Source organism: Solanum pennellii, chromosome 2 (genome assembly GCF_001406875.1).
Source record: "Solanum pennellii chromosome 2, SPENNV200".
Taxonomy (NCBI): Eukaryota; Viridiplantae; Streptophyta; class Magnoliopsida; order Solanales; family Solanaceae; genus Solanum; species Solanum pennellii.
In genome coordinates this window covers 57099424-57113973 of record NC_028638.1, presented here as the reverse complement: position 1 = coordinate 57113973, position 14550 = coordinate 57099424, and the positions used below count along the sequence as shown (strand labels likewise).

At 33.7% G+C, this 14550-nt stretch overlaps 3 protein-coding genes across 3 annotated transcripts; 2 read left to right on the top strand and 1 right to left on the bottom strand.

The window, feature by feature from the left end:
* Positions 1 to 1297: 1297 nt before the first annotated feature.
* LOC107011487 (probable fructokinase-6, chloroplastic) lies at positions 1298 to 6037 on the top strand. Its single transcript, XM_015211012.1, has 7 exons — positions 1298 to 1768; positions 1888 to 2099; positions 2911 to 3123; positions 3651 to 3848; positions 3991 to 4128; positions 4854 to 4970; positions 5656 to 6037. Exons 1-7 carry the CDS (start codon positions 1612 to 1614, stop codon positions 5788 to 5790), a joined length of 1170 nt encoding a protein of 389 aa, XP_015066498.1. The 5' UTR covers positions 1298 to 1611; the 3' UTR covers positions 5791 to 6037.
* A 314-nt stretch (positions 6038 to 6351) lies between these two features.
* On the top strand, positions 6352 to 6912 carry LOC107010674 (polcalcin Nic t 1). The gene has a single exon (XM_015209966.2). It carries the CDS (start codon positions 6448 to 6450, stop codon positions 6700 to 6702), a length of 255 nt encoding a protein of 84 aa, XP_015065452.1. The 5' UTR covers positions 6352 to 6447; the 3' UTR covers positions 6703 to 6912.
* Positions 6913 to 7731: 819 nt separating this feature from the next.
* On the bottom strand, positions 7732 to 11020 carry LOC107008893 (probable serine/threonine-protein kinase PBL7). Its single transcript, XM_015208101.2, has 6 exons — positions 10079 to 11020; positions 9587 to 9844; positions 9320 to 9495; positions 9114 to 9193; positions 8855 to 9002; positions 7732 to 8371 (listed from the first exon to the last, which is right to left on the bottom strand). Exons 1-6 carry the CDS (start codon positions 10635 to 10637, stop codon positions 8039 to 8041), a joined length of 1554 nt encoding a protein of 517 aa, XP_015063587.1. The 5' UTR covers positions 10638 to 11020; the 3' UTR covers positions 7732 to 8038.
* Positions 11021 to 14550: the final 3530 nt, after the last annotated feature.

Here is a 14550-nt window from a genome sequence, read left to right as displayed (position 1 = left end):
CGCCCCCCCGGACCCCCAGGCCGGGGGGCGCGTCGCCCCCCTGGACCCCCCGACTCGCTGACCGGGCAGCGAGACCCCCATTCTTTCTTCTGTAACGGGTCCGATTCAAGACATTCAACAATTTGAATTATAACTAACTACCAATGACAAAAATCTGAAGTGTCAACAATTGTATTAACCAAGAACAAGAATTATGATACACGTAAGTTACTAAATAATTTAATAGAGTGAATGCACTAGGATAAATATGATTTGACGTAAATAAGTGGAGTATTATATTATTCGTTTAATCCAGTTGAATGCACAACTGAATAATTTGACTGAAAACTGTGTCGGCGGTGGATTCCTTCAAAATTATGAATGAAGCTAAGGAAGTATCGATTTGGTTAGTGTAAATATAATTGTTTAGTTTTTTGAAATTCTATCATGTCCGGTAGTTGGCATCTACTTTTGGCGGTGCTTAACCTGTTGTGGTCGTTGGTCCAGATGTCCCATAAAAGGGTATCAACTTAATTCAAACTTTATACTTTGTCTTATGCTCCATCAAATAATTCATTACTTTACTAGCGGTGGCATGTTGGCTGGAGTTTTTCATTTTTAACTAGAGATTTTAAATTTAAATCCGAAATATGAAGAAAATTCTATTGAAAGTGTCACTCTCGAATGGCCCTACATTGTGCTATCTGAATTTAGTTAGAGCCTTAATATAAACTTTGAACATCGAATGAAAATCCAAAAATAAAAAATTTCTCGCTTCGTGCTCTATATTTCACATCTGATGATTCATTGCATACATTTTCATAACACCAAGCTGGACATTGAACATAAACAGTGTGGTGGAAAATGACTACTTGTTTTTTGCATCTTGTGCCATAACCCTCGTTGGGCTGTTAATTTTGTAATGAGTTCAATAAATTAAAGAAATTTCAAGCTATCATGATAGTCAAAAGGAGAAATTAAGGTGGGCGATTTTATCATAAGAAATATTAAATCCCAAACGTTAAGCCTTAAATCTTCTTCGAAACAAAACTCCAGCCGCTAAATATGTTATTAGGGGTGGCAATGGGGGCATAGGGTAGAGTCGGAGAATGAGTGATGTATCACTTCTTTCTTTTAAAATTTGTTCATGCTAATTATGTTTTATGCGGTCTTTTATTATGGTTTAAATTTTAATTTTGATCAATTTAATCATGATAAAAATTATCATAAAAATAATTAAAATCATTGGAAGTTAAGAATACTATACGTGGTTATTAATTTCAAGCAAATCATGATTAAATGGAAAACAATTGGCACTAATAAGCAAGTGGGTAAATCATGATTTTTGTCTGACAAGTGACAGGGATAACAAAACAAAACTTGTATTTTAGCCAATTTCGATTCATTGCTTTCTCCGCTGCTACTATTTTCCCCAACAGAAGAATTGCTTCAAAATTAGGGTTTATTGCCTGAAAATTACTAGTTTTACACGATTGCTCCAATACCTTCTCCTAATTTCCATTGTAGTTGCTGAAATTTTGACGCCTGATGTAACTGTATTTTAGGTTTCAATTTTGAAATACGTGTTTCTCAGATCAGATCAGTTCCTCTGTTTTTTTTTCTTTCTAATAAATGGCTCTTCATGCTACTGCTTTCTCCTTCACTGGAGTTTCTACTTCAAGTAAATCTTCCAGAAGCGCTTTGCTTTCAGTCTTTCCTCTTCCTAGAAGATGCACTGTCAAAGCAACTTCCCAGTATCCGCCCAGCTTTCCTCGATGTAAAATCCAAGGTGTTCATCTTTTAAATTTAGTCTACTTTCAGAAAACTGGATTTATCATTTATATGTGTTTGTAGAAAATTAGTTAATTTTGTATTTGTACTTTCTTCTTCAACTATATTTACTTTAAGGAAGAGCATTGCCAAGTGACAGTGGGCCACTGGAGAAGGATGAATCTTCACTTGTTGTGTGCTTTGGAGAAATGCTCATTGATTTTGTTCCGACTACAAGTGGGCTTTCATTGGCTGAAGCTCCTGCATTTAAAAAGGCTCCTGGTGGTGCACCAGCTAATGTTGCTGTTGGTATTTCCCGTCTTGGTGGTTCATCAGCTTTCATTGGCAAGGTATAATTTTGCAAAACTACTTTTTTTTACCTTCTTTATGAATTCGATGTGCTAAACGTAGGTTTGAATGAATCTATAACAGTACATAAGTTTATTTAAGTTCAACAAGTGTTTAGACAGTTAGTTTTTCGGTCAAGTACATGTATGATCTTGAAGTTGGGCTACTTATCTTGACTATTAGGACCAATTCCAGGCTGTAGGAGGAGGCACCTCTTTGTTGTTGTTTAGTTTCCTCTATTCAAAACATATGACAGTGTCTGGTTACTGAAATAACATTAGAAGCTGCAAGACGATTCACTTAGTTGGAACTATCAATCTTTAATGCATGGTTGAAATTTTGTTATATCTGAAGCTGTGGAAACATCAGTTGCTCCAAAGTATCCCTTGTACCATGGTGATCCGACATCTAATGTTATGCGCTTGTCAAATACCTATTTCTTTGGCATACTAATTACAATAATGATATCATATATCTTAGTCTATATCATTAATGAAGAACAGCTTTGCTCTCATCCTTGACTCACTACTCCGAACTACTGCATTCAAATTAGGAAACTCATCTTAATATGCAGCAGGGTCATCTTTGTTCTGCTCAGGAGGTTTTTGATAATTTGATTGGCTGTTGAAGAATCATATTCCACAAAATTTGATTGACTGGAGGTTATGTGAATGAAAATAACCTATCAAAAAGAGTACGTGAAGATGGGTCATCAAAACGAATATGTGAAGATGATATAAAATACAAAAGCATAGGCCTTTTCAAATAGTTAAGTATTTTATGATATGTACTTATAATTTGTAATCCAATCAGGTTGGTGAAGACGAATTTGGTTACATGCTTGCTGAGATTTTGAAGGAGAACAATGTCAACAGTGATGGTATGCGCTTTGATCCAGGTGCTCGCACTGCTTTAGCATTTGTAACACTGAGAAAGGATGGAGAACGTGAATTTATGTTCTATCGTAACCCGAGTGCTGATATGTTGCTTCAAGAGGATGAACTTGATTTAGAGTTGATCAGGAAGGTAATGAGGTTCTTTAATCCTTGAGATATAATTAGTAGTTCATAGTTTCATTATAGCAAAAGAATAAAGATGGACGAGAAGAGCAAAATATAGGATCATAATATGAAACTGAAATTGGTTATGTTTTTTCATGAGATACCTCCAGTCATAAGACCTTCTGTGTTCATCCTCTTTGTTACTTCTGCTAAGAGTAAGTTACTTATTTATATGATATTGAATATATTAAAAAACTTATGCAGTTCATGATTTGGTTCAAGAGTACCTTCCAATCCAAATCTTCACATTTTTAAAGACCATCTGATTTGAGAATGTATGAGCATTTTGTATGCTTTCTGGAAAGCATGTTATTCTAGTAGTCCGCCAAACTTTAACAATACTTCTATACAATGTTCTTGTCCTTATTGCAACAGTTTGATCATGATAATTAACATTTCTTCTGCTGTTTTTGGTGTGGACTCTTACTAGTAAATTATACTTGGATAGTCAACTTGATAGTGATACCCAATAATTCCTATCCCTTATGACAGGCAAAAGTTTTTCATTATGGTTCCATAAGTCTGATTACGGAGCCATGCAAATCAGCCCATATTGCAGCTGCAAAAGCTGCAAAGGATGCTGGTGTGATCTTATCCTATGATCCCAATTTGAGGCTTCCATTGTGGCCATCTGCAGAAAGTGCTAGAGAAGGAATCCTTAGCATATGGGATACTGCTGATATAATTAAGGTACTTTGTTGCAAATGTCCAATGTAAAATTTTACTACTTGTTAATGGAAATATATTTTATCTTGCAAGAGAGTCGGTCTGGAGAGTCTGAACTTTCATATGAAATGTAAATTATGATGTTTCAGCTGCTTGTTATAAACAGATAAGTGAAGAAGAGATTTCGTTTTTGACACAAGGAGAAGATCCTTATGATGATAATGTTGTCCGTAAGTTGTACCATCCAAACCTCAAGTTACTCCTCGTCACAGAAGGTCCAGAAGGTTGCCGATATTACACCAAGGTGAGCTTCTAAGATGTGGTAAAACTCAGTGTTATAAATATTATTCAACTCTGCTGCATGCCTGTTTGTTCTTCTAGATAAACTGTAACTGCTACTGCATCCCACTCTACACAATTGATGTGCTTAAGCAAATGATGTGGTAATTCTTTATCATGAAGTTGAGAAATCTCTGTATTTGTTCCTTTATTCTTCAGATGTAAAATTCATCTTTCATAACTTCTTAAACTATTTCAACATTTATTAAATATACAATCTGCTATTGGGTTACCAAGATTTGTGTGCATGGATGCTGTGCCTTTTTAACCAGTCGATCCCTAGCTGAACAAGTATATGATTATCTATGTTAGAGTTGATTGGCTTGTTGCTTTATTAATCTAGAATCAATACAGATTCATCACAGAAGGACTTATTCAATTGCTCTGTTATATCTGTCAAAATATTACTGATAATAATCCCTTGCTCTCTGAAGTTTATTTTAGAAGATTCTTTATTCGGTTTCCTTTTGTGATACATGATCAGGAAACAGAATGACTACTGTTTCTTCTATTTTCTTGAAAAGCTAATTAGAGGTTGTCTGATTAGGAATACTAGAATTTAATACATCTTTAGTTCAAACTTCTAGATGAGTCACCAAGCTGATGTTGCATACTCAGATTTGCCAGATACATATATGAAAGGTAAAAAGAAAATAGTTCTCTGATGTTGCTTTGAATCATGAAAAATAGGATTTCAGTGGACGAGTTAAGGGTATAAAGGTGGACGCTGTGGACACCACAGGTGCTGGAGATGCTTTTGTAGCCGGAATATTGTCACAGCTAGCATCTGATGTCTCTCTGCTTCAGGTATTGCCTTAATGCCTTTTGTATTAAAGCGAATTATGTTCTGTAGTTTTAATGTTCCATTATCCTGCATTCTGTTGGCTACCACTTTACATTTCTCATTGTGTATATGGTTTCTCATGTCATATTATCTAATGAGCAAAGAAAAGTTGACACTGTTTATTGTTTGTTCACTAGGTGTGTATGTTCAGTATAAGTACATTAAAGGACCTATGTGATTTACTTGTAGTGACTATATTTTACTGTTTCATTGAAACCTCTTATAGTTAATACCCTAGATAATTTTACTCACATATGCAATCCAGTGATATAAGGCAGCTGAAAAATCACAAGCTTAACAACTGTCATCTTTGATGAAGCTAAGACCACTACTAAGACAATGTCGCATCCTTGTTCTCTTGCTGTAGCTATTTCTGAAACAAAAACTGAAGGTGCTGAACCTATTAATTTGAATTCTTAATGTAAGATTGAAAAGTCTCATATCGGTGGTTAATGAGATGAGTGGTATACTGATATGGACTTAGGCAATCCTCCTCTCATGAGCTAGCTTTTGGGGTTGAGTTAAGCCCAAGAACCATTTCCTTACTCTCAAACTTCAACCTGTTTCCATTTGGTGTTGAACTTTCTTTTATACTTAAAGTCCAAGCACAGATCCCTTTAATGCTAATTCTGAATCTGAATTCTTTAGGATGAGGGCAAGCTTCGAGATGCCCTTAGTTTTGCTAATGCCTGTGGTGCATTGACCGTGATGGAGAGAGGAGCAATTCCAGCTTTGCCAACAAAAGAAGTAGTGTTGAACACCTTGCTCAAGTCAGTTGCATAATATCCATCCGACCTATTAATCGGTTGCCATTTAAATGCACTTGCAAAAAGATCTCCATGTGCTCTCTTGCATAATTCTTGTAGGGCAAAAGAATATTAAGCACGTGTATAACCACATTAGCCAATAATCGAGAATAATTTCTGATAAATATGTGGTAGTTCATAACCCACATTATTAAGCACATGTATTTATTCAAGATCAATGTTCAATTCTTTTGGCTAATGCATTGGTTTGATTCAGTCATTCACTCATTCTCAATTTGAGGTGTTTATGTCTGTCAACGGCGTTTGATTAGCATTGACAATTTGAATGTGAAAAAAGTATCAATTTGGCTACTGAAAATATAAGTTCAAATAAAATACGTGTCCCATAAAAATGTTGTCAATGTCTGTTTTGGGAGTCAACATTTATCCTTCCACCACAAAGTGTAAACGGATTGATTGTTGCAAAATTTTGTTAAGACCATCAAGAAGTTTTTTCATAAAGCCCGAGTCCTAAGGCTAAGGATGGCCAAACAAACTAATAAGACTACCTCTTTATAAACCAAATGGTAACTCATTTTGCGGATCTAATTAAGTTGCCAAAAACAAAAACTCAGACCAACTTTGCCTACATTATAACCATCACAAAAGAAAAAGGCAAAGAAGAAATCAAAGAATGGCTGAAGATCCACAAGACGTAGCCGATCGCGAACTAGTCTTCAAGCGTTTTGATTTAAATGGTGATGGGCAAATTTCTTCAGCAGAACTTGGAGAGACCTTGAAGATGCTAGGCTCTGTAACCTCTGAAGAAGTCCAGTATATGATGGCTGAACTTGATACTGATGGGGATGGCTTCATTTCTTTTAAAGAATTCGAAGAATTTGCTCGAGCCAATAGAGGTTTGATCAAGGATGTTGCTAAAGTATTCTAGCTTTCTTGATGCACAAACTTAACCATTAGAAACCGATTTAGGGTGGGTTTTGCAGGTTCAACTGAATCCATTGCTTTCAGCTCGAACTATGTATACGTATGCAAAATATGTTTAAAATGTATACATACAATAAAATCATACTCATTTTGAAATCACCTTGAAATCACCGACTCTAACATCTAATTTTGATTTATGTATCACTTCCAAACATGTGTTGGTTTTTCCTTCTTTCTTCTTCTTTTCGTTGAAAAAAAAAATAATTAAAATTTAGTTAAACTGCAACGTCTTATTCCTTACATTATTGTTGAGGTGGATTGTAGGTATAATATCTCTTCTTTTGGTTTATAAATTATTTGGTTGGTTCTAAGTTGTTTGGTTTAAATAAAATTTATAAATTTAGGCAACTAGGTTCAACAACATTGAACTACAAGTTTGTCTGCCTTGCATTATGAATAGATAATTTTCATTATTTGGGGTCCTATGTGAGAGAATTTTAGCTGTCATTATATCATAATCAGCAATCTCAAATAATTTCAAGGTAAGCTAACTTTCGTTTATTGGTGTACTAATCTTCCTATCTTTTCTTAAATACCTAACCTGAAACAGATTGATTAACTTCAGCTTTGTTAATAAAGAAAGAGGTTAAACGTACACCATCAATAGAGAAAAAAAAATAGAGAATGTGTTGTCAATTTCCTAAAAGTTTTTAGAAATCCAAAAAGAGTTGTATTCAACAAGAACGTTTATGAAGGTCATCATACCTTTTAAACAAACAGAATTTACTATTTATTTGGTGGCCTACTGTAGATTGTCATCAACTGCTCACATTAATTTAACGTTGAGAAATATGGCAACAGTTATTAGTTACCCCAGACTTCTCGGAACAAATTCAGATTTAGTCAAGCTGCAATGAGATATTAGACACAGGGTGAAAGAACCGAAAAAAAGTCTTTACACCAGTGGGAGATACAAAGTGCCAGGTAGAGGCGATCACCGCGGTTATCCAATTAAATAGGAAAAAAAAGGGAAGAAAAAGAACAAAACACAATGCATTTAGGTAACCAGAGGAAGTCTGAACTTACAATCAGGAAAGAAGTAAGATCATGCCAGAAAACAATTCACAAACTACTTTATGTTATCTCACAAAACAGAAACTATCATATTTCCCCACCAAAATCAGGGACAAAATATATACAAACAGTCTATTCTTCAATCAGATCACCACTTTTCTATCTACATGTTAAAGAGCTTATCAGTTGTCACCCTAGAATCTTAGAATGGAGTGAGGGGAAAAAGAACAAGGAGAAAAAAATAATCAAATTAATCGTCTTCATGTTTAACGACAATAAAAATCATCATCTTCAAAGTCAGGTACTCCTAACATTGCCAATGCTAAGTGACTATTCATTTCACTTTTTGTCCGCTGCAATTGGGGATCAATCACACAATTATTACTGGAAATAGACTTCTTCCTGGTCAAGGAACGAACTTCTGTGCCTCTCAATATGGCAGTGATCTCATCCATGTTGGACCTTCGAGACTCTTCAGTGTGTATACATGCAGCTGCTGCTTGAGTCATCCGAGCTATTTGTTGTAGGTTCTTTTGAGGGAATTTGAGTCTTGGATCAAGAAACTTTTCAAGAGATCCTTGCTGCAGCAGTGGCTTTGCCTGAAAAAAGCAGAGAAGACGAATATAATTTCCAATTCTTGTCAAAAAGAACAATATATGATCTAACTGGTTAAGCAGTCAAATCATGGTAATAGCACAAGGATAGCAAATGGTCCCAATGTTGCCAAATTTTGATGCAGAGAGGCCTTAAACAGTCGATCGACAAGGAATAAAGATCCTATGTGGCAGTGACCCTTTAGAACATAAAGATCTAAACATAAGCAACGGTGAAGGCGAGCATTTAAAACCAAATAGAAGGAAGGAAACGCACTGGCCTGAATAGTTTACTCACACATCACTAGCTATGTCAAAAAAGTTCTGATTGGTGAAATTTATAACTATGTAGCAACTTTGGCAAAGGTTATGCCAGGTAATACGTAGGCTTGCATTAACAATTACCAATCGCTATAGCAAAACTGATTTAATTATCACAAATAAAGGAGATATGATCACAGCTAGGCATAAATTAAAGCAAGAACCTACCCACAACACTAAGTTCTCTTCTCCTGGTCCTCTTTTTGCTTCAATTGGCTTCCTTCCAGTTAGCAGCTCCAGGAGGACAACTCCAAAGGCATAAACATCGGTTTTATCCGACACTTTACCATGCTGAAAATATTCAGGAGCTAAATAGCTGCATATGCAATTCAAAGATTGAAATATAAGGATGTTCTTTATCATCAAGCAAAGTAAGGTTTTAATTCATAGCCAAGCCTATTCAAGAGTGTCAAGATAGAAAATATACCCAAAGGTTCCTTTAACTGTTTTACAAAGGAAAGGTACAGAAGGTGCAGGAGTCCATGTAGCTAAACCAAAGTCACACAACTGCATATATTACGGAAAGGATTAAAACACAAAATCTATCAAACAACAAACTGTTCACTAGCAGATATGCGTAAATAATGACGATAACCAATTTGAGCTGTTAAATATGAATGTTCCTTTTATTACCTTGGGCGTCTTTTTGGATGAGAGAAGAATGTTGGAGGGTTTGATGTCCCTGTGAACAACACACCTCTCAGTGCCATAATGCAAGTACCCGATTGAATCAGCAATGCCTACAGCCACCTTATACCGCGTAGACCATGGAAGTACTGGACCACCTTTCACTCCCCTCTTCTTCTTATCTGTGAATGAAATTCTATCTAAATTAGTCCCAAAGAAAAACTGAAATAATAATGACCTTATTAAGAACAAAAGGAAACCAAGTATTCTCACCATGTAAATACCGCTCTAAACTTCCACCAGATACATACTTGTATACCAAAAAGAAACCCTCCTCTGGATCAATACAAAAACCCACCAGAGGAACAATGTATGGGTTATGAAGAGAACTAGCAATCATTAATTCCCTACAAAATGCCTTTGGAGACTCCTTGTCTTCCCTATCTAACCGCTTAATCGCAACAGTAGTCCTCATAAATCCAACTCTTCCTCTGAAAACATAGCTCAATGCTCCTCTTCCCAAAACTCTACCTAATCAATTAAAGAAAAGCAATCAACACCACATGAATATCTCTTTCAACAACAACACACCCAATGTAATTCCACAAGCGGGGTCCGATAAGGATAGAGTAAACACAAACCTTACCCCTACCTTGGGAGGTAGAAGGTAGAGAGGTTGTTTCCGATTGATCCTCGGACACAAAATTCTCTTTCAAACAGGAGAAAGTGAAAAAACTTAAGAAATTGAAATAAACAATTGAATACCTTTAGAAAAATTCCTAGTAGCAGAAGCAATCTCAGGATAGGTAAACCTAATTAAAGAATGAGTCACAGGAGAAATACTCCTCTCAAGTGATTGAATTTTCCTCCATTTTAGCTCTCTAGACAGGGGATCAGTTAACCCGTTATCCAAATTCACCATCAAAACAGTAGCAGAAGAACATCTATTAACATTCATAGACTCAAGCTCAACCTGAGAGCAAAAACTAAACCTAAAAGAGGAATGAACCGAATGTGGCTCCGCATTTATCAACTCAGTACCACATGCTCCTGACTCAGCAAGCAACCAAGCCTTATTATGCTCCAAACTGCTAACACCTTTATCCTTCTCACCGTTATCCTCGCCGGAAGCTCGCCGGCGACGGGTCGGAACAAAACAAGCCAACCCAAAATCCCAAATCATTCTGTATATCAAAGACTTGATTTTTAACTCTTCATTTCCACAATGGTTATCTGTATCAGTGGCTAAAGCTTGAGTCTTTAAAGGGTATGAACTGTGAAGAGGCTCCACAGAGTTAGTAAAACTGCTTGTAATAAACCCCATTTAGAGAACGGATCTCGAAAACAACACAGAAACCCACAAACCCAAAAATCAAGAAAATGAAAGAATCAAGAAAAGTGAACAACTTTGCTTGTAGGGAAGGAAAAAGTTACTTACTTTCAGTATATATAAAAAAGAAAGAGAGCATTGGAGAATAAAGAATCAAATTCTGTAATGAAAAAGTGTGAAGAGATTTTGATTATATGCTGGAAATGGAGACAGAGAGAAAGAGAAAGATGGTCCCTTGAACTAAAAAAAGAGTGATCCAGTTTAATTTTTGAGTTGATGGAATTACTGGCATTATTTATACTAAGAATGAGAAAAATGTGAATTGAGATAATAAATGCAAGATTCTTGGTGTTAAGGTTTAACAAGTCAAGCAGAAACCACAAGAATGATACTTGGAAGGGCCTTATTATTTATTGGGGATTTTTGGATAAGTTTTAAGACAAATTTAGGAACAGATTTATTTGGTAGTTTAAGGGTAAGTTAAGGGTTAATCTGGTGTTGGAAATTGGAATATTAATTAATAGTGCAACAATTAAGTTGGAAAATGAGATAAGATGATACTCCTTTTCTCTAATTATTTGCTCATTTTTTCTTTTTTAATTTATTCTTAGTTATCTGTTTATTTTGACAAATTCAAAAAAGATAAAAAAAAAATTATCTATTATATTCTTACTTAATTATTTAAAAAAAGATTGAATTTTTTTAAAATTTAAAGTTTTTAATTCATCCACTTTATAATTAATATGGATAAAATAGTTAACTCACTATGTCAATAATTATTTTCTTAATAGATGTATCAATTCAAAAGTAGACAAAAAATTAAGGGCAAAGGGAATAGGATGTATAGGTTATGGTGCAATAATGAGATTGTTTCACCCTTTATTAAAGGTCTTGAATTTGAGTTTTAGGTATGAAAAAAAATCATATTAAGAGTGTCACTCTTAAATAAATCTTATAATACATGATCTATATTTAATTAAAGCTCTAATATAAATTCATGATCTAAATTTAATTAAAGCTCTCGGATAAATTCAGAACATGAAGGAGTTAAAAACCTAAAAAATAAAATAAAAAATGATAGATGTATTTAGTAGTTTGGTGACCTTCTCATCCCCCAACTACCTTTCTTGACAGCAGAGCTGCCTCTCTTTTGTCATTCTACGTAACATACTTTTGATGACATTTTAGCATGGCTTAGCTTTAATTAGTGATAGGATTTGGAATTTTTATTTAAGGAGTTTGAGAAATAATAGTATAAAAGTGTGAATAAATTTTTAGAAATGAAAATTTTGATTTTTTTAGATTTAAAATTATATGTTTAGCACGTTTTTTAAAGTAAAAAAATATAACTAAAACAAAAAAAGATAAAAATGCTTTCACAAGGATTAAAACATTGATGTACAACTTAATTTTAAAGGGACTTGTCACTGTGCTATCTGTTTCTCTTTTTATTTGAGAGAGTTATCTACAGAAATTATCTAGTATATACACACTTAATTTTTCACCGAGAAGATTCGGGTGAACCCCTGAAACTCACGTGGATCCGTTCCTGGCTTTGATAGCTGTGGAAATTGTATAGAATAAATTTAGAGCCGTCAATATGGGCTAGGCCTGTTGGGCCGGCCTGGCCTAGCCCAAATTTAATAGGGCAGGGCTACGATTTTTGGAGCTCGTTTGAGAAAAGGGCTTTTCAGCCCCACTTGAATAAGCTTGTTGATTTGTGGGGCTTGAGAAATATCGTTAGGGCCGGCCCATGGGCCAATAAAAATTAATTAAAAAATATAATATAATATTAAAATTTAAAATTAAAGAGCGTACAAACTCAAAACAATTAGGTTAATATATCTATTTAGATATTTATACTTTTACTTGAAAAAGAACTTAATAAATATTACAAAGATAATTTTATTTGTGGATTTGATTAAAAAATAGTAACATTAACTTCATTTAATATTTTTTTGTCGATATTCATGATAATATTTTTAAATTATAATTTAATAATTCTAAAAATAATATAATTTTTAAATAAAAAATGGACTGGCCCGGCAAGCCTGAAGCCCACGTACTTGTGGGTTGGGACGGCCGCTTTCTGGCCTACACAAAAAATGGGCTAGCCCGGCCTGATCCGTAAAATGTCGAAGCCCGTATGAGTAAGCCCGGATGGGGTGGGCTAACCCATATTGATAACTCTAAGAATAATCATCTTGTCAAGAAAATATATAAGCATTTCATTCAAGCTAGAAAAATGGATCAACATCAAAATGGCGAGTTGATTTCTCATATGGTCATATTCAACTATTCTTTTCTTGATTAGTAACAATTGAAGTATTGTCATTATATCGTATTATCATTTTGTTGTTATATTTGAGTTCTTAATAGATACGTAAAACTTCGACTATTTTTCTTATCCTTCTAGGGGCATATTTGGTACTATTTTTTTTTATCACGACTATAATAACATCGTCAATATGAGCATATCAACTATTGGTAGCTTCTATGACTTAAATATACGTCGATTCTCGAGCTTCATATCATTCATTATGTTTAAACGATCTGAAATTGAATCATATTTATAATCTGCTCTCTAAAAATAAAGGACTAAAAAATATTAAATCGTATGAGAAATCAACTCCCAAAATATGTCTACTTTTGTTACCGCTCTTTAACTAGTGTTACCTTTGGGTTCAGTGATGGGATTGGAAAAGAGTCTTAGATCAATCTTAGTTATTATCAATATTCTTTAAGAATCCAAGTAAATTAAAAAATATGTATAATTTGACTCTGTGGCAATCCGTTTAAACCTAAGTTACATCTATGAATTCTTGGGCAAATTTAAAGGATTATGACAAATAAAGGAATGAGAGCAGGATCAATTAATAAATTAAACATCATGTTCTTGAACATGCTAATAATTTATTCCTATATTTCGAATAATATCATTACATATAGCCATAATCACAATTACTTTAGGTTAGCCCCTCAATGGCAAATAAATTATTATGTAATGAATATGGAATCATGCAATAGTGGTCACTTGACATGTTAGTAATAGTCAATCAACTCTTATTATTTATAACGGTGATGTTTAGATCAACTAAAAGTGATAATTATTTAAGTATTTGTTATTTCTTATTAGTATAGATATCGAATAAATATAGCATATCAAAACTTAAGCAATTGAAGTAGAAAAATTAACTACATTTTTATTTTTTACTGAAATTTGAATATTAATCTTGCAAAAGAATAAAGTTAAGAAAACATATATCTACTTCTTAAAAAAAAAAAGAGAGAAAAAATGAACAAACCGTCCAAAGAAGAGTAGCTATCTAATTAATGTGGATCAACGTCATTAAAGTTACATACATATATCTTGCACCAATTAAACTGTATTAGTTCACAATTATAATATATATAAAATGAGGGGAAAATTTTATGTGTTAATTTATAATATAATTTATATAAAGATATATGTTATTTATATATGCATTAATTAGTATAACTAACCTTCGGATATATTTTACTCATATATTATGTGCATATAAAATATTGATAGTAAAATTCATGTATAAGTTTATGCAAACTAACTAGCAAATGTGAGAAAATATACTAATTTTATGATAGAAGAATATATAATATTAACTCTAATTAATTCTTAAAATATTTATTAAGTGGTCCTTGTACACCTCACATTGGACATTATGTCCACTTGTTTAATTTAATTTAAATAAAAATCATTTCATAGGTTGGAGGGGGTGTATGTGAATAATTGATGAAATTGGGTCATTGCACGTGTAACAAATTCGTTAATCAAATTAGGTACCGGCAAAATATCACATCAAATCTTCTATTTAATAATTTATTTTATTTATTTTTGGCAAAAATAATGGAACACATAGTGTGTGTGTAT

Excerpts from the sequence above, each read along its gene's own strand:
- LOC107008893 (XM_015208101.2), bottom strand. The coding sequence starts at position 10,637 with ATGGGGTTTATTACAAGCAGTTTTACTAACTCTGTGGAGCCTCTTCAC. Across the intron at positions 9,845-10,078 it reads TACTAGGAATTTTTCTAAAG|GTAGAGTTTTGGGAAGAGGA; the intron begins GTATTCAATTGT and ends TTAATTGATTAG. Across the intron at positions 9,194-9,319 it reads CATCCAAAAAGACGCCCAAG|TTGTGTGACTTTGGTTTAGC; the intron begins GTAATAAAAGGA and ends TAATATATGCAG.
- LOC107010674 (XM_015209966.2), top strand. The coding sequence starts at position 6,448 with ATGGCTGAAGATCCACAAGACGTAGCCGATCGCGAACTAGTCTTCAAG.
- LOC107011487 (XM_015211012.1), top strand. The coding sequence starts at position 1,612 with ATGGCTCTTCATGCTACTGCTTTCTCCTTCACTGGAGTTTCTACTTCA. Across the intron at positions 1,769-1,887 it reads TCCTCGATGTAAAATCCAAG|GAAGAGCATTGCCAAGTGAC; the intron begins GTGTTCATCTTT and ends ATTTACTTTAAG. Across the intron at positions 2,100-2,910 it reads CATCAGCTTTCATTGGCAAG|GTTGGTGAAGACGAATTTGG; the intron begins GTATAATTTTGC and ends TAATCCAATCAG.